Here is a 19,787-nt window from a genome sequence, read left to right on the forward strand (position 1 = left end):
TTCATGATATCATATATTGGTAAGGCATCTCCATTCTCATCAAATGACACTTGATCACCAAACGGCGTGGTGAAGTTGACCCTTTCCAAGTAATAAATAAGCTACAGTGGGGTGAGATTAATAAAAATAACAGTGAAATGTACCATTTGTGTTTGCTTGTATAATTTCACATGTTTTGTGTGGTAGATTTCCTGGATTTAGTATACTATTGATCAAATGTATTGCACTTAAAAATGAAAATCTAATCAACCACCCTGTCTTTAAAAACAATTTTGTCTTGCAACTTCTAGGATATGAGTTATGGTCTTCTACTCAGGATTATACACCCTTAGTTTGGTCTACTAATACCTATCTTCTTTCCACAATATCTATTCCTGGAACATTTTCACTGGTGGAGCAGTTTACAGAGACTCAAAAAGTTGAGTGTAAATTGGTTTCTCACCTGCCAGGGTTCCAGAGTTTGCAAAGTGGCACAGCCGTTCCCACTAAAAGGCCCTCTCCCTGGCTCACAGCGCACCATGTCATCAAGAGCATATGCCAGGGCGTACACTGCCTTGTAAATGTTGTACTCCGGCCTAAAGTTAGACACATCCAAAAACTCAGTCTTCACATTCTCTAAATCTTCATCTCCTGTGCATAATGTTCCTCCAGCTTCTATCCAGTCTGTTGGAGCAGGAGCAAATCTACACTGAAATGTGTATTCCCAAAACTGCCTCACCTGCAATATATTGGAAGTCTTAGAAGAAATTACAATATTGTATTATTTGAAATAACACATCTGATTGTAAGATTATAATCTCACCAAGCTTTTTCCATCATTATTGCTGTCATGAAGGTCAGGACGTGTTCTTAAAAGAAAATCCCTGAGTCCTGGTATTTCTCCTCGACGGATGGCAATACCCAGTGTTCCACCCAGGTACGGCATGAGGCGAGGAGTCTGCAGAACAGGAGAGGTTGTCCAGGCTTCACTGGCCATCCACTGCAGGCCTGTCACATTCTGCCTCACCACCTTAACATGGCATTTCATCACCAGTTTACATATATTTCACAGATATACACATATATTTCAGAATTTACTTTGTAGCACTGAAAACAATTTAATATAAAACTGAAATCAAAGACCTTGGACCAATGTAATCTAACTGTTAATTAGACACATTCAAATGTAGATAACCTCTGTAGTTACTGATTTTAGACAAGACAATTCTTGAGAGTAGAGACTACAGTATTTTTTTCTATTACAAAGTAGTTTTCTACACTGATGGTGCATGATGAACAACCAGATAGAGACTGACAAATGGATACCTCTTCCATCAGTTGGATCATATGTATCCGATGTGCAAACACAATGACCACACGTGCTGTGGATTTTCTCATCACATCCACAATCCTCCTTTGTTCAGCTGGGTTGTCACCCCAGGGTAAAATCTCTGTGTAAGCCAGACATCCTCCACCAGAGGGTCCCAGATCAGAGTGGAAAGATCGGGCAGCATGTAGTCCATAATCATCATCACTGATCAGCAGACCTGCCCAAGTCCAGCCAAAGCGTTTCAGTATCTGAATCATGGCACGCACCTACATGAATACAGAGAGGACAGATTGGTGGGATTGGGTAGGAACAATCTCATCTACTCATATCTAGCTGTTACAGTGAAATCACAATGAATCAAGTAATTGTTTCCAGTGTGTAATTAAAGGCATCTAGTTGCATCAATAATGTACAAAACAAATATGGTATGGCTGCTTCCAAGACAAAAGACTTGTTTCACTGGAGGTAATTTTTGAATACAGTACAGCATTTTCGCATGATATCAGAATAGACTTTCACCTGAAAAGCATCACTTGGTATTGTTCTAAAGAAGGATGGAAACCTTTGTCGATCACTCAGACAGGAACATGTGGCAAAATAGCTCACCTGTGTGGAAACATACAATATGCACACACTTTTGCTTCTCATGCAAGTCCATAGAATCATCCAAAAGATTTAACCCATTTTAATAATTAATCATTTTAAAATCTAAAGTAAAAAGGTCACTGCTTACCAAATGAATTCTTGTTGGAGAAGCTCGAGCTGAGATGCAATGTACACATCCTACCACTTTAATATTTGAAATTCAGTAAGATAAGCATAGCTAAGGCTGAAAAGAGCAAACTTACAATGGGCAATCTGAATAAACCTAGCACATCAGACGTGGCAATGGAAGACGTTGAGATGGAATCACCGACGATCCCCAGGACTGGAGGGGTCCCCAAACAGGTCTCCTTAAGCAGAAACTGCTCCTCTCGACCACTGGCCATTGATAATGCAGCACTGAATCCAATTACAAGTGTGGCACAGTTATCATAAAGACTGTATCCCAGAGTCACATTAGGGAGCAAGTTGAGATTTTTGTTGATTTCATCAATAGCAAAGGCCATGGTCATGGCATGTCTGAAACCTGGAGGGTCAAACCTATTACATAATATGCCATTATTAACCACTGAAGAGTATTGTACTCCAAATAAGATTATTATGCTCCAGGAGAGAAAGACTTACCCTTGGCAGCTGAGCTGATTTGGCTCCGAAGTGAATGTCAGCTCAGGAAAAATAGAGGTATAGTGTACTTCAAACAATCCACCCAGTATCACATCACCAGGCTTGTGCATCCCATTGAGATAAAACTGTCTCCTTAATTTACAAGTTGAGAAAAATGAGGAGGACTCACACATGAAAAAACAGGAAGAGAACAACATTAACATCAGGTAGACATACATGAAAGAAAATGTGTCTGAGTTTATTGCCATGTCTATCCTCCCGCCTGCATGCCTTTCTTATCATCATGTCAGTTACTTAGTTTTATATGCAGGGTAAGGTCATGTCCATCAGTTATTTTCATCATACTCTCACACCGCCCATCAGGGCATGGGCAGCCATTTGGGGGGATGACAAATGCATGTCAAAATATCAGTAGGCTACAGAGTAGAAACAGAAAATCATGATGCCATCATTCAGATTATGTACTGTGTTTTTGGTAGAACACTGTAATGCTTTAAGTCCTAATGCTTTGCCATTTGGTCCTCTTTAGAGTTCCTGTGTCAAAAACAAAAAAAAAATCATGTTGAATTAAATGACTATGATCATGTATTTTGTATCATATTTACATAAAGGAGAAAATTAATAAGTTATGTGAAATAAAATAACAAAAAAACAGACAAACAAAAAAACTGCAATGGGAACAGTTTTATCAATGCTGTGAGTATATCTTGTAACATATTCACTTCCTCTCCAGATATGTTTGTATACTATTTAAAGGGACAACGAGGAGTTTCTATTCGGTTATAAAAAAGTCTCACGTTAATGTGGATGAATCTCCGCTACCCACAGTTGTTAATGGGTCCATTTTCGATAAATATATCGTTCTGTCTCTATCGTTATTTTGTTATTATTAGTGGTGGCGGAAATTCTGGTCGAGCCTACCAGCGTTTCCTTACTTTCGGTTTTGTGGCAAGTCATGAGAATAACGCCGCAGAGTGGCCGTTTATGGTTGGAACTACGACGGTATGTGAACCTCTTTGAACCTCTGACTTTAATTATTGATGAATGAAAACATGAGTCCATCTTGCGCCGGTCAAAGAATTTTACGGTGCGCGCGGAGGCTCATAAATGTAGTGTGAAAACGCTTCGCTTTTCCAAAACTCCTCGTTATCCCTTTAAGAATATTCTACCATGATTAATATTTTGTTTGACATGGTTTTCCCACATAAACGCACTTCAGTCAGGCAACTCACGACTAAAAATGTTTATTGCAGCTTCATTATACATTTGAATTTGGTGTCAAGGCTCCTACTTCATCACTCACTGAGAATAGGATTTCATTAAAGTATATGGGAGTGAGCGACTATCTTAACCCGGAGCCTACAGGTGGAAGCTGGGGTGGTGGTGGGGCAGAAAATAGGGTAGAGCTGTGAGATGCTGCTGTGTCATAGACGAGCATGAGAGGATGATGGGTAAGTCACCTATCTTAAATTGAGAGGGTGTGAATGATGTCATAAGAGTGACGCAGCACAGCTCGAGTTGGCTGCCTTAACTAGCTTGCAGGCTTCACTCCATTTATTTCCTCATTGAGATGTAAGCTAACCTTAATCGCAGCATATTAAAATAAATCTCCTTGTCTCTTTTTAGAAGTATCTGCTTGTTTTGCAGTTACACATGCACATCGGGGCAAACACACACTATAGAAAGGACACAAGCGCGTACCAAATTTGACACACAACGTAAGCAATGTGACTGTATATACAGATAGTGCAGAAAGAGGTAGAGACGAGTGGATGACGGTGGTCCAGTCACGGTGGACTGGGACAACAGGCTGTAGGGGTGGCACTGCAGCAGAGGTCTGTTTTGGCCCAAGTCCCAAGGGAGTCGCCGGCGACGAAGGGTGCACACGCATTGTGCATACATTTGAACTGACCTCATTCAAACTCCCCTGCTGTCCCCAAAGAGAGACAAAGCACGTTCTCTGGTTGCCTGGCGTGTTTTTTTTTTTCAGTCATATGACCAATATTATTATGGTTTGGTCATAATATTATTTTCCCCTTATGGAAAGAAAATGTTGCCAGTGACTGAATAAAATATATAACTCAAATTGTAAATTAATTTAAAGGGGCAAAATGACTCCAGATTCTGAATATGTATTGATTATTATTTCTTGGTAAATATCACCATAACATTATTATGACATCTAACTCACAGTCACATTTTCATGTCTATCACAGAACAAGAAAATAAAAGATCAGGCAAAAAAGTAAAAACGTTAAAGACTCTGTTCTTGAATAACAACTTTATTCTTTCTTATGCTCAGATGAGCAGATTACATAAATTATGAAATTCAGACAATATCATGAGTACTATTTCACGTCTTTGGGGGGGCTCGACCCATGATGGCTTTCTTTGTGTTTCTCTCTGGTCTAAGCAGGATTATATAACATTTGGGTCCAAACAGCGCCACCAAGAGGCCAAAACTAGAGGCCAGGATGGCAAATACCTCTACTGCATCTGCATATTTGCCTGGGGAATTAACATAAGCAGGAATAAAGGCCACCCACACAGCACAAAAGATCAACATGCTGAAAGTGATGAATTTGGCCTCATTGAAGTTGTCTGGAAGATTCCTTGCCAGAAATGCTAACAGGAAGCTAAGGATAGCCAGGAAGCCGATGTAACCCAGTAACACTCCAAATCCAATTGTGGAGCCAACCACACACTCATAGACTATCTTGTCATTGTGATATTGTGTGTTTTTATTTGGCATTGGTGAGGCAGAGACAAGCCAGGCAGTACATATTGCTGCCTGAACAGAAGTAAGAACCAGAACTGTTCCTCTCTGCTGCACAGCACCAAACCACTTCAGACTGGCTCCACCTCCTGGCTTGGAGGCCTTGAACACAGCCAGAACCACCATAGTTTTAACCAGGATGCACGAGACACAAAGAACAAAGCTGATGCCAAAAGCTGCATGTCTCAGCTGACATGTCCACAGACTGGGTCGACCAATGAACAGCAGTGAACACAGGAAACATAGTTTAAGTGAGACCAAGAGCAGGAAACTGAGTTCAGAATTGTTGGCACGCACCATGGGTGTGCTGCGATGATATATGAAGATGCCCAGGACGACAGCACAGATCAATGTGCCCAGCAATGAAGCGGTTGTCAAACAGATTCCCAGAGGCTCATGGTAGGAGAGGAACTCTGTTTTCTTAGGAACACAGTAGTCACGCTGGGGACTGGACCAGAAATCCTCTGGACAACGGGTGCACTCCATGGAGTCTGATAAAATGAAGGAAAATTTTAAATATCAGTATGTTACGCTGTTTATCCCATATGGAATGGGCAATTTTTGCTCTTCTTAGTCCTTTCCCTTGCCAGATGACATCCTCCCTTACTATTAGTGCTTCTTTTCAACCAAACAGCAAGGGACTTTTATTATATTATTATTACCATATACCAACCTGTCTCATTGCTGATCTTTCCCTCAGAACATGCAATGCAGTCAAAACAGCACACAGGTTGCCCCTTTTTCCTGGCCATGCGAGTACCTGGTGGGCAGCTCTCACTGCATATTGACCTGGGTGGCTGTAAGTTGTAAAATATGTCATTGTTTTTGTGGTTATTCCAACACCATCCAATTTATTAAAACTACAGTTGGTAAGTCGACGAAAGTGAAAGTAAAGTCCGCGACTTGGTCAGGGGTATGTGTCTGCAGCATGTGTGTGAGCTGTGATTGGCTGCTACTCCTGCCCCCTGACTAATGGAAGAGCACCGGGAGCGGTGGATTTTGGCAAATACGATTACAGGCTGTAGGTGGAGCCTGAGGAGTTGGACTTTGCCTAAAATAGTGACAGTTCCAGCAAATATGACTGAATAGTTGTTACCAACTGAAGCTTTAATAAACTTAATAAACTAGCGAAAGGCGGATAGGAAGAAAAAATATTTCTGGTGAATAGTGTAATGGCAGCCACTGGTAAAATATTACTAAATTGTCAGATTGGGAAAACTCCACTAGTAAAGAGGTATGTATTGTGTACAGTATGCAGGTCTTAATTTTGAGGGGTGGCACAACTGCTTACGGGAATTGTTATGTATTCCTAAATTTGTTCTCTTTACAAATGGTTACACACAGTGGTATCAGATCAGTACTCAATATTGGCCAATAGATACATTAAGGTATCACTATCGGGAAGAAATAAATTGTTTTAAAGCATTTCTGTTGTTATTAGTGTCATCATCAGGAAAAAAAAAAAGTAGAAATAACCTGTTTGGATTCAAAGTTCCAGAAAATTCTGTCCTCATGAAGTGTGAGCTCTTCACCTTCCAGTGACTCTTTAACTTCACCCACATTCTGAATCTTTGTTGTGCCATCTGGGAGCCATAGCCAGTTCATGACGTCATATATTGGTAAGGCATCTCCATTCACATCAAATGTCACTTGATCCCCAAATGGTGTGGTGAAGTTTACTCGATCCAAATAATACACCAGCTTCACGTGGGTGACACAAAAGGACACACAGAGCGTGTTAATGCAGAAAGAAATGACTCCATCCAAGTTTCAAATGGTGCAGCTATCTATCATTGTTTTTTATAACATAATTTAAAAAGTGTGTTTTGTTGCCCTCTGCTAAAGTTTGAGATGAAAGTGTGCTTCACAGCTGGAGGTCCGTAAATAAGAGAAATTTTTAGGAATTTAAATTAACCTAGAAGAGAATAAACAGAATACACTCTCTCCAAAATATAATCAACTCTTGTTTACCACTGAAATTAAACCAATGTCATAATATTTTTTATTTTTGATAAACTTACATTGAGTCTTTAAGAAGGACATATTTTTATGTGCCAGCTTGAGGGTTAACCTGGATTACCCTGGTTCACTCAACATTGGCTTTCGCATTATTGACAAATATATTCTCATTCATCCAGGTCATTGTTCTCTCTCTCTCAAATTGAATCATAGGCGACTTGTATTTGTCTAGGAAGACGTTTCACCTCTTATCCAAGGTAGGCAACTGGACAAATACAAGTCCAGTTGCCTACGATTCAATTTGAGAGAGAGAGATTATTGACAAAGACAAAAGTTACAGTGCAGAGGAAATTACAGTAATGTTAGGAAATGAACTACCCCCACTATGCTTCCAACTTGCAGTTTGATTCACCATGTTTGCCTCTTTTTTTTATTACCTCTTAAAGTTTGAAAGATCGTGAGTAAAAAAAAAATACAACCAGGCTTTTAAGATTATTAACTAGATCAACTTCTGGACAAGGGACCTTTAAGAGCAAGAATGCAAAATTATTTCAGTTTTTAGGGCTCAGGGCCTGCAGCACTCCAATTAAGTGTACCAGGTGTTTTCTGAAACATAAGCGTCATGTGTAAATTGATATCTCACCTGCCAGGGCTCCAAGCTTTGTAAACTTCCACAGCTGTTCTCGCTAAAGGGCCCTCTCCCTGGCTCACAGTGTAGCATTTCATCAAGAGCATATGCCAGGGCGTACACAGCCTTATACACATTGTACTCTGGTCTGAGGTTAGACACATCAAACAGCTCACTCTCCATATTATGTAGATCCTCCTGTCCAGTGCATAATGCTCCTCCGGCTTCCACCCAGCCCGCTGGAGGTGGTGAAAATCTACACTGGAATATATCTTCCCAAAACTGATTTACCTGTAATGTAAAAGATACAATATTCAGTGTTAACATAAATATACACATTATTTCTGCAATTACAGGTCAGATTGTAAGATTAAACTCTCACAATACTATTCCCATAGTTGTTGTAGTATTGGTTGGGGTGTATTCTTAGGAGGAAGTCTTTGAACCCTGCTATTTCTCCTCGACGGATGGCAATGCCCAGGGTTCCTCCCAGGTACGGCATGAAGTCGGGCGTCTGGAGGACATCAACTGATGTCCAAGCTTCACTGGCCATCCACTGCAAGCCTGTCACATTCTGCCTCACCACCTATGTAATATATTATAATGATCCAACTCTGAGAACAACTCTAGACACAAAATATTTACCATTAAATTTGATATAATATCATCTTTAGTTGGCTTGACATCCTCTAACAGGAAAGAGAAAAACTTAGATTCATCACACACCTCTTCCACAAGTTGATATACGTGGATTTCATGTGCAAATACCATGACCACACGAGCTGTTGATTCTTTCATCACATTCACAATCCTCCTTAGTTCATTTGGATCACTGCCCCAGGGCAAAATCTCTGTGTAGGCCAGACAACCTCCACCAGATTTGCTCAAATCAGACTGGAAGGATCGGGCCACATGAAGTCCATAATCATCATCACTGATCAGCAGACCAACCCAAGTCCAGCCAAAGCGTTTTAGAATCTGAATCATAGCACGGACCTATGTGAACAGAAAGCAAAGTTTTAGTAATTGTGAGATTCATAACATAATCGGGGACCATAAAGAATAATGTTTTCAGTCTATAGGTTTCATTATTGAACCACAAAATTTCCTAATCTCAATTTAGATTTTCACCTGAAAAGCATCACTTGGAATTGTTCTGAAGAAAGATGGAAACCTTTGCCGATCACTCAGGCAGGAACATGTGGCAAAATGGCTCACCTGAAGAGACATGCACAGTGAGTGAGCACAGGTTGTGTACAATATCGCATGGTAGTTGATAGAGCCAATTCAAATATATGAGCAATTTATGAACGCATTTGAAACATTTTTGTATAATCTCTATCAAAAGCACAGACATAATTTCAGCTCACCATTGGTAACCTGAATAAACCTAAGACATTGGAGGTGGCAATAGAAAATGTTGAGTAGGAATCACCCACAATCCCTACAACTGGAGGGGTCCCCACACAGTTCTCCTGAAGCAGAAACTGCTCCTCTTGACCACTGGCCAGCACCAAAGCTGCACGAAATCCAATAACAAGTGCACCACAGTTGTCATACAGACTGTATCCCAGAGTTATGTTTGGCAGTAGGTTGGGGCTCCTGTTGATCTCATCAACAGCAAAGACCATCGTCATAGCTTGTCTGAACCCTTGAGTGTCGAAGCTAAAACATAAAATGTTAACCACTAAAATGTTATAAAGAGGCAAAAATACAACAGTTTACCATATAACAATAACATTCTGTATTAATACAGTATGTGGTATATTCTTAGAGCTGCAACTTTAACATCTGACACGACAAGAATTATCTGCGAGGATCTAAGCTATTATCTGCATGTATTTGAGACTTACCCTGTGCAGGTAGGCTGAGGAGGTTCTCTGGTGAACGTCCACTTACTGAAGACGGAGGTGTAATGAACCTCAAACAACCCACCCAGAATCACATTCCCGGCCTTTTGCAACCCATTGAGATGAAATTCTCTCCGTAATTTACAAGAGGAAGAAAGAGATGAAGAAACTGATAAGAAAAAAGAAGAGAACAAAACCACAATCACGGAAACAAAAAAAAGTAAGTATATGTCAAGCAATGCCCCCATAACTGCCTTCACGTCCCCTCACCCCTATTTCTAATCTTCAGCCATGAGTACTTGTTTTTATATGAAGAGCTAGACCTCCTTGCATCCTTTTAGTTTAACCTTTCATACCACCCATCTGGGCATTACCAGTCGTATGGGCTGGGAATATCATAGTATTTTTGCTTTAGTTCTGATGTAGTGTCAAGATGTTGTATATAAAATGTAAGGATGAGGAAATTGTTCTATGACCATTGCACCCTTTACTGTGGCCTGTAGAGGGTGTTACTGGAATGTTATGGCACTTTCTGAATCATGTCCTCATAGCTGTTCATCTTGCCATACTCACTGGTAACACAGATTTTTTCTAAAAATACTTTTGATACAGACAACTTATTCATTTATTTGTTTCACTGTATATTGGTATACTACTGAGATAAATATAGAAATTATAATCTTAGAACTTACCTTTAGAAATAAGTCACATTATATTGTTATATCCATTGAAACTATCTACTGGGCCACAAATCATGTCCAGGAATATCATCATCATTGTCTCAGTTGACTATGATGTCCACTAGGTGGTAGTAGCACAGTAAACCTTTCAACAAGCACCTGTCCTCCAGTTTTTCCTATTGACACTTGCAGCAAAGCACGTAACCTGACTAAAACTTAGTGACTTGCTTTGTTAAGTGCCTTTTTTTTTTTTTTCTATTGTCAGTTGCCAGTACCAGACAGTGATATTAAAAATGAGGATGCTCTCAACCTGGCTGGCATAAACTCTTTCCAGAATATCCAGCCTGACCCCACCAGTTTCCAAATAAAACATTTATCTGACTAGTCTTTTTGTAGATTCAGTCAGTTTTATCACTGAAAGTCAGTTAGTCATCTATCAATGTTCCCAGATACTTAAAACAGTTGACAGTTTCCACAGTCTGTTTGGACTTAGAGATCTGTGCAAAGTAGTTAGAGACATCATCACGTTTGTTAAAAGGTCCCACTTACGCCTGGTTCACACTGGACGCGAAAGCGCCGTGACGCGGAGCGGCCGCGGAAATCGCGCGAGAGCCGCGTCCCTCCAGTTCACACCAGACGCTGATTTCTCCGCGGCGGTCGCGAGCGCCTCTGCTCCTCAGCTGTTGTTTACTCACATTCAGAGCTGTGTTTTTTATATCATGGATAAGTAAATAACCTCATATAATTATAACACCGTGTGCTGTGGGTCAAACAACTCCTTGTACTTAACTTCCAAGATGAATTTCACGTCGTCCTTCACTTTACAACAACTCATCTCTGCCTCTCTCTCTCTCTTTCTCTTTCCCTGTTTGTTTGTGTGTTTTGACCCCCCCGCCCCCCTGCAGCCAGCTCACTCCGTGTCTCCCTATCCTGTGTGTGTGTGTGTTTTCATCTCTCTTGTTCTCTGTTGAGTCTGACAAATATAAATACGGTCGCATTTGTCAATCGCTGTATTTTATTTTGAAAAGTGCTTTATTTTGAAAATTGACCGGATTCTCTCGTTGTTTCATGTGTGACTTCCTGCCAAGATTGACGCGATTGCTCGCGGCTCGCGCACAAAATAGAACAGACGCCGAAACGATAAATGCACGGCGCGAGCAATCGCGGCGCTTCGCGTCTGGTCTGAACTACAGAACCTGTTAACTTGGCCGCCGAAGGGACGCGGTCTCCGTTCCGCGGCTATTCGCGGCGCTTCGGCGTCCGGTGTGAACCCGGCGTAAGGCTTTCAGTGTATTTAAATAGACTTGCTGTTATACATTTTATATCTGTACACAGAGAAGAGTAATGGAGGCAAAACACAGCCCTGCTGGGGCCCCTGTGCTAAGAACAATCTAATCCGAGAGCACCTTTTTTGACACACACTCTTTGTGGGCTGTTAAAACGTCTTTGACCCAGTGCACAAGGCCCCCATTAAAGCTTCAGTTGGTAACAATTATTCAGTCATATTTGCTGGAATTGTCACTATATTCTGATGGTCAGACATTAAATGAGTAATTTAGGACAAAATCCAACTCCTCTGGCTCCACCTACAGCCTGTAATCGTATTTGCCAAAATCCACCGCGCCCGACGATTCTCCACCAGTCAGGTAGAGGGAGCAGGAGGAGCAGCCAATCGCCGCTCCTACACGTCGTGCTATGGATACAGTACATCTTTTTTTTTTTTTTTTTTTTCTCTGTGGGTGCGTTCATGGCTACTTTGTGTGTGTCTGTGTGTGTGTGGGGCGCTTGGCAGAGGTTCATAAAGGGACCTGACGGAGTATTGTCTTGAAATTTCCGACCAAGTCGCGGAGTTTACTTTCACTTTCGTCAACTTACCAACTGGAGCTTTAACCCCTAGCTCCAGGAGCCGTTGCAGGAAAGCTGCCGTGAAATCAACAAATAAAATATGTGCATAGGCATTAGCCTTTTGAAGGTGACTGGTGACCATGTTAACCATGAAGAGCGTGGTATCCTCAGTCCCTCTGCAAGCTTTATAGCAAAACAGTAATGAGTCCAATAGTAGGCTGAGGGAGGCAGGTGTACCTCCTTGGGGTTTCTAATGCTAGTACAGATGACATCACTTATTCTGTCTGGGGTGTCAAATCTTCCATAGGCATTCCACCCATCATTTTATTAAGATGCTCTCATACCTGTCTGGGGTTGCCAGCACAAAAACTATTCTACACTTTGTCCCTAAAGTTAACTTTAGCTTTCTGTATCTTGGCCCTGAGCTCCCTTTTTTTGTCCTTTAACCCTTACATACTGTTCGGGTCAAATTTGACCCGTTTTGACATTTGACAGCAGAAAAAATACCCTAAACATCATTCTTTTAGGCTGAAATTTTATGACTTTTCCTAAAGTGACCCAAAATACACAAAAATGAAAATATTTTTAAATTGTATACTTTTGAACAGGTGCTACAAATTTTTAAACACTGAGGCTGTTTCGGGTCAAATTTGACCCGTATCTGTTTAGATGGATTTTAGATCCACCAGTGTGGGTCAAATCAAGGAAAATTGTGGTTTTAGGGAATCTTGAAACTGTGGAACTGTACAGGCCATGTTTGTGTGTATAATTTATGGGACAGTGGTGACAGAAACAGAGTTCAAGGGGGACTTCGACACTGTCACGAGAACTGCCTGTGTTCCCACCACATTTCCCACAGAGACAGACACCTGCTGGTCTTTGAGGGGGCATGGGGGAATCTCGAAACAGTAAAATAGTAAAACAGCATAGTAGTGATCATACAGTATGGTGCACAAATGGAACAGAGGTCATCTGAGGTCAAGGGGTGCCTTGACACAGACACGAGATCTGCACCTGCAAGCACCTGGACCTGCAATGTAATAAAATAATCTATAAAGTAACAAATTTGAATCAATTTGCGTTGGGATGGTGGTGGGGGGTCATGACATAGAGGTTCCTGAGCTGCCATTTCAGTGACTGACATCATGGCAGCAAGACTTGGTACAACAGGCCCTTTATATGATCTCCCAAAAGGAGGAGGTTGATAGTGATTTGGTGGAGGATGTGTCAGAGCAGGAAGACAATGCCAAAGAAAACCATATTATATATAAAGCAGGGAGAGTGCATTTTTTTATAATAAACATTTTATTATTTAATGTTTTCGTGTTCTAAGTGGTAAATGTTGAATTAATATAGATAATTATGATTTCTTATGATATAGCATTTAGCTTATAACATATAGCACGTAATGGTTGCAATGGTTAAACATGGTCATATTATGAACTCCAACAGTTCCACAATGTTCATGCCATTTTAAAATTCAATGAAATATATTTAAATCATTGTGGCTTTTATGTGTTTATGTCTTATGTAGAACAGGATGTAATACTGTGTAATAGTAGAAGTTTTTCTCCAAAAACGAGCGTTGTAAAACTTAAAAAATGCACTCTCCCTGCTCTCTGAATTTTTTTTTAACACTTAATCATACATTAATTTATGTGTCATAGGCTATTTAAACATTCTAAATAGATCTGTAGTTTAAAATTCAATATAGACACTTACTATGAGGGAATTCTTGGTCCGGGTCAAAATTGACCCGAACCATACTGTGAAGGTATCAAATTTAAACAGTATGTAAGGGTTAAAACTGTACGCCGTCATCATGGTGCAAATCAGCATCATATAGATTTACTAAAGTTTAATACAAAGCCATACATCAGTGAGGTCTCCTCAGCAAACTCCAGTTACTTCCACTAAAAAGCAACTGAACTTTTAAAAAGGACCTCACAGGGCAGTTTTATTTTATTCAAAAAGATATAGTGGAGCAATAAAATGACTTGAAAATTAAATTAAACTTGAGTTATATATATTGAGTTATATAGTTATATATACCTAAAGAAGGGACACTTGGTGAAGTTTTAACAAACACTGCACGAGGGCATCATCTCTGTGATGTACAAAAATATGACGTACAGTAGGAGGGAAGCTTCAAGCTTTTGTCTGAAAATCTATATAAAGCTGTGAGAACACTCCAGGGCCCTCATACAGACACTTTGGTGATGGAGCTCTCTGCTTTCTTTTTTGGCTTGACAGTTGTTCTGGGTGTGTTGGGGGTGAACTCAGCTCTTGCCTCGAATGTTTCTTGGGATGTTCTGAAACAAAGGGCTGAGCCTTTAGAGGCCAGGTATGGGATCAGGGTCGGTAATGAGGCATCATCTGTGAAATGTAAGCTGCAGGGTGCTGCTCATCTACCTGCATTCTCAATGGACGGTGACTACGTTGTTGGGGGTGCTTTCTCCATACACAACTACATGCACACAGTGAAGCATAACTACACCACAATGCCTGAGCCACTGAGGTGCACAGGGAGGTTAGTGAAAGGAAGACACTAAGGATAAAATGATGTTTGAAATGTTTTATATGCTTATGATCTTGTTTCAAGGCTTTTTGTAACATGTTGAGAACTTAACAATATACAGTAGATTTTATTAGTGCAACATCAGTATTTACACCTGTAAATCACAGATACAATTACAGACTTGTGTCTTAACACAAAAAATAGATGTCTAACAATGATTTAACAAACTTAAGGAATTGTAATCTGTACAGTGAAATGATTGAACACATATGAATACATATATTTCTTTTGAAAAATAATAATGATATTGGATATTTTATGTGAAAATGTGATATGATATGATATATGATACTGATTGTTGACCAAAACCGATGCATGTTTACTGTAAATACTGTGAATTGTCTTCATGTAAATTGAAACAGTGACTTAAGTGTCTGTGTGCAGAATCGACTCCCGCGAGCTGCGCTTTTCTCGTACAATGGTCTTCGCCATAGAGGAGATTAACAACAGCACAGAGCTGCTGCCTGGCATCAGGCTTGGTTATCAGGTACATGACTCATGTGCCTCAGTGCCTATGACAGTACGTATTGCATTCCAGCTTTCAAATGGCCTTGACCCGGTGTTTTACACCAACGACAACTGCTCGCAAACTGGTATGATGATGGCCACCATTGGTGAGTCTGGGTCCACGCCATCGATCAGCATGTCGCGCATCATCGGCTCTTTTAACATTCCTCAAGTAAATATTTTGAATTTCTGGCAAAATGTATTATAATAAGGGATTGCAGATCTTTCTTAATACTGAGACTGCTTTGTTTTGTTTCAGGTGAGCCACTATGCGACTTGTGCATGCCTGTCCAATAAGAAGCAGTACCCGAGTTTCTTCAGAACAATCCCCAGTGACCAGTTCCAGGCTGATGCGCTGGCTAAACTGGTGAAACACTTTGGCTGGACTTGGATTGGTGCTGTCCGCTCGGATTCTGACTATGGTAATAATGGCATGGCCACTTTTTTGGATGCAGCACAAAAAGAGGGGATCTGTGTGGAGTACTCAGAACCTTTTTATCGGACCTACCCACGTAGCAAGATCCAGAGAGTGGCTGATATAATCCGCAGGTATCTGAATCACTAATTATGCAATACAACAAATTCATCATGTAGCCTTTAAAATGAGAAGATTGGAAGAGGATAATACTACACTGGAAAATAGCATTTATTGCTCTCATGTAATAAAAGTGGTTAGTGGGACCAATAATGTCAGTGCATTAAAGACATCACAGGTCTCTTCAATATCTCTTTGTGTTAGTTTTGTTCAGGATGTTTTATGTTTATGTGTTTCCAGGTCAACAGCTATGGTTGTTGTGGCATTTGCAGCCTCTGGAGACATGAAGATCTTGCTAGAAGAGCTGTCACAGGAGCCCTCCCCACCTCGCCAGTGGATCGGCACTGAATCATGGGTAACTGACCCAGACCTGCTGAGTTTCACCTTCTGTACCGGAGCCATCGGATTTGGCATTCAGCAATCTGTCATCCCAGGTCTAAGAGACTTCCTAATGGATTTGCCCCCCACAAAAGTGGCTGCTTCTCCAGTGTTGACTGAGTTCTGGGAAGATGCATTCAACTGCAGGCTGGGGAAAAGTGAGAAAGTTTTGTTGATTTTGATAAAAGGCAATACAGTTATTTGGCTCCTTGTAGTTTCCCTGAAATCATCAGTATATGTAGGACTAATCGACTTTATTTGTTATTCAAACATATTAAAACAGGTTTTCATGAATATGCCCAGTGGCTGATTTATTAACAGGAAGTGGTACTCATGATGAAGAGAAAAATAAATAAATAAATAAAACACACACAATGAAAAAGGAACTAGCCTACAGTATGCAAAAGAAAACACTGTAGATGAAGGCATACTTTGGCATCAGCAGTGCTTTGAAAAAACAGTTTTTACCAGTAGGCACATAGGAGAAACACAGTCTGAGATGTGATACTGTTGTAATTTGTTTGTCAATGCCAAAAAAAACCTTCTCCTGTGTTGTGTTTTTAGGTGCAGTCCCAGATGAGAGTTTGTGTGATGGTACTGAAGACATACAGACTCTCAAAAGCCCGTACACTGACACGTCTCAGCTCAGAATCACTAACATGGTGTACAAGGCTGTTTATGCAATAGCACATGCAATTCATAATGCAGTGTGCCAGGAAACAAACTCTGCAACTGAGTGTGACAAAGTCACCAGGATAGAGTCCAAACAGGTCAGCTGACACACATACAGTGATAAATAGATGGCAGTGGCACTTCTTTAATACTTTTCAAGTTTTGTCGCCTGCTCACAGTGTTTTACACTATAAGCCCCAACGACCATTCACACACATTCATTTTCTTTCTCCCACACTCAAAAAGAGATTGTTTAAAGTATCATAAATAGTCCAAACAGGTCAGTTAAACCACATTTGTGAACATGCCAACACTTTGTTGATGTATATGTGTATCACTTCAGGTGATGAAGTTCATTTTAGTTTTCTCTTTTCTCTGTCTTTTTTAATTTCATCCTTACAGGTTTTTAAGGAGCTGAAAAAAGTAAATTTCTCTCAAAATGGCTATGATATTTCATTTGATGCCAACGGGGATCCTGTGGCCATGTATGAGCTTGTCAACTGGCAAAAAAGTGAAAGCGGCAGCAATGAGTTTGTGACAGTAGGACACTACGATGCATCACTGCCAGTGGGGCAGGAATTCTACATCAACAGAAACCTCACCTGGGTGGAGGGTAGCACACAAGTGAGGAGGAAAACTGTTACATCTAAGATGTGTGTCGAGATAATACATATTTGTGAGAATCTGTGAATACTTTCTATGTGACAGGTCCCTGTGTCAGTGTGTACTGACAGCTGCCCTCCAGGAACCCGTAAAGTGCTGCAGAAAGGAAAACCCATCTGCTGTTATGATTGTGTACCCTGCCCGGAGGGAGAGATTAGCAATATAACAGGTAAAATTAGTTGATATTTTCTCATGCGTATCAACAACATCAAATATATGACGACTAACAGTCCTTTTTGTATTGTTTTAGATTCCCCTGACTGTCTCCCTTGCCCTAAGGAATTCTGGCCTAATGCAGAGAGAAATGAATGCTTGGCCAAGCCTGTGGAGTTTCTTTCCTTCAGTGAGGTCCTGGGCAGCATACTGGCTGCTTTCTCAGTTGGTGGTGCCTTTCTTGCAGCGATAACAGCAGCAATTTTCTTTCGTCACAGGACATCCCCGATTGTCAGGGCCAACAACTCTGAGCTGAGCTTCCTGCTGCTCTTCTCACTGACTCTATGTTTCTTATGTTCTTTAACATTCATGGGAGTACCCTCTGATTGGTCCTGCATGCTGCGACACACAGCGTTTGGCATCACCTTTGTCCTCTGCATCTCTTGTGTTCTGGGGAAAACTATAGTGGTGTTAATGGCCTTCAAAGCTACACTTCCAGGTAGTAATGTGATGAAGTGGTTTGGTCCACCACAGCAAAGAATGACTGTAGTGTCCTTCACATTTATACAAGTTTTAATATGTACTATTTGGTTGGTTCTTAGTCCCCCTTTTCCGATGAAAAACCTAACTGTGTACAAGGAGAAAATTATCCTGGAGTGTGCATTAGGCTCAGCTATTGGGTTCTGGGCTGTACTTGGGTACATAGGCCTGCTGGCTGTCTTCTGTTTTGTGTTAGCTGTACTAGCTCGCAAACTACCTGATAATTTTAATGAGGCCAAGTTTATCACCTTCAGCATGTTGATTTTCTGTGCAGTCTGGCTCACCTTTATCCCAGCGTATGTCAGCTCTCCTGGGAAATTTACTGTGGCTGTGGAAATCTTTGCTATCCTGGCCTCCAGTTTTGGACTAATTTTATGTATATTTGCCCCAAAGTGTTTTATCATCTTGTTTCAGCCAGAGAAGAACACCAAGAAATATTTAATGAACAAAAATCAGTCCTAGTACATCTGAGGTTTTGAAATACTTTCAATTGCAACATAAAAAGCCAAAATTATTTGTACAGTATATTGTCATTTTAATGTTTTTATAAGTATACTGTTATGGTGATTTTTTTTTTTTTTTTGTAATAATATAATTATAGCTTGTTGTACAAATCTTCAGTGAACATGTCCTTAAAATATAAAATAAAATAAATCAATTCATTAGTGTTTGAAAACTCTTGTCCCGTCATGTCGCCAAACTACATTTTCATAATCGATAATCTGCAGCAAGTATCACTCTTTTTAAATAGTTTTCAGTTAGGAACACACCAGATTTGTAAAAAAATGAGTCATTATTATAATTCAATTCATTGTGTGTGTAGATGGGGTACTGTTTGTGTACCAACTTTCCAGAAAAAATATACATAATCAACCTATCATGACATCCTTGACTGGAGCTTGATACTGTCAGCTCTGCTTTGTTGGCTTTACATTAGGCCTTTCTATTATACATTTAAAATGTATGTTGTAGAGCTCCGGACCCCAGACTTCCAGTGTTCAGGCCACCATTTTGGCAGTAAAATGGCCAGCGCCAAAGCCGTCTGAGTTCACATGATCTCACTACTTTATATATAAAAAAACCACATAGGTTAAATATTACCGACCCTAGTAATGTCCCCAGGGTGCTTTTCAAAAGTATCTCCACTGAACAGGACGTCCCAGACCTGCAGTATCCGGACATATACAACTACCTGATCAACTTTCTATCGTCCAACTCTAAAAGCATACAAAAGTTGGCCTTTTGCTCTTTTGGCTCCACAAAATGACACAGATGGTGGCAAAAAGAAAAGAAAGAGGCAAACACAAGCTGTGAGTCTCCTTCGCCGCCAGCCTTTCCAAGCTGAGCCAGAGCCGGTCGCGGCACATCGTCGTGGAGGAAATGCATCCGCCACGGGCCGATCAGCACCAGGGAGAGCTCCCCAAACATCCCCGACCCCTACTAGCCATGCTACACTGCATTACGTAACTGGGATGATATTACACTTA

General features: G+C 40.6%; 3 protein-coding genes across 3 annotated transcripts; 1 reads left to right on the forward strand and 2 right to left on the reverse strand.

The window, feature by feature from the left end:
* Positions 1-385: 385 nt before the first annotated feature.
* Positions 386-1,910, reverse strand: LOC146976463 (extracellular calcium-sensing receptor-like). The gene is made up of 4 exons (XM_085796703.1): positions 1,829-1,910; positions 1,306-1,575; positions 803-1,009; positions 386-718 (listed from the first exon to the last, which is right to left on the reverse strand). Exons 2-4 carry the CDS (start codon positions 1,564-1,566, stop codon positions 386-388), a joined length of 801 nt encoding a protein of 266 aa, XP_085652829.1. The 5' UTR covers positions 1,567-1,575; positions 1,829-1,910.
* A 2,979-nt stretch (positions 1,911-4,889) lies between these two features.
* Positions 4,890-8,886, reverse strand: LOC146976464 (extracellular calcium-sensing receptor-like). Its single transcript, XM_085796288.1, has 6 exons — positions 8,626-8,886; positions 8,282-8,485; positions 7,915-8,190; positions 6,789-7,013; positions 5,986-6,109; positions 4,890-5,803 (listed from the first exon to the last, which is right to left on the reverse strand). Exons 1-6 carry the CDS (start codon positions 8,884-8,886, stop codon positions 4,890-4,892), a joined length of 2,004 nt encoding a protein of 667 aa, XP_085652414.1.
* A 6,369-nt stretch (positions 8,887-15,255) lies between these two features.
* Positions 15,256-18,797, forward strand: LOC146976465 (extracellular calcium-sensing receptor-like). Its single transcript, XM_085794517.1, has 7 exons — positions 15,256-15,531; positions 15,619-15,908; positions 16,135-16,430; positions 16,849-17,042; positions 17,347-17,568; positions 17,653-17,776; positions 17,858-18,797. Exons 1-7 carry the CDS (start codon positions 15,271-15,273, stop codon positions 18,760-18,762), a joined length of 2,292 nt encoding a protein of 763 aa, XP_085650643.1. The 5' UTR covers positions 15,256-15,270; the 3' UTR covers positions 18,763-18,797.
* Positions 18,798-19,787: the final 990 nt, after the last annotated feature.

The sequence above is a fragment of the Trachurus japonicus genome, chromosome 13, assembly GCF_045865225.1.
Source record: "Trachurus japonicus isolate A0001 chromosome 13, Traja_1.0".
NCBI lineage: Eukaryota > Metazoa > Chordata > Actinopteri > Carangiformes > Carangidae > Trachurus > Trachurus japonicus.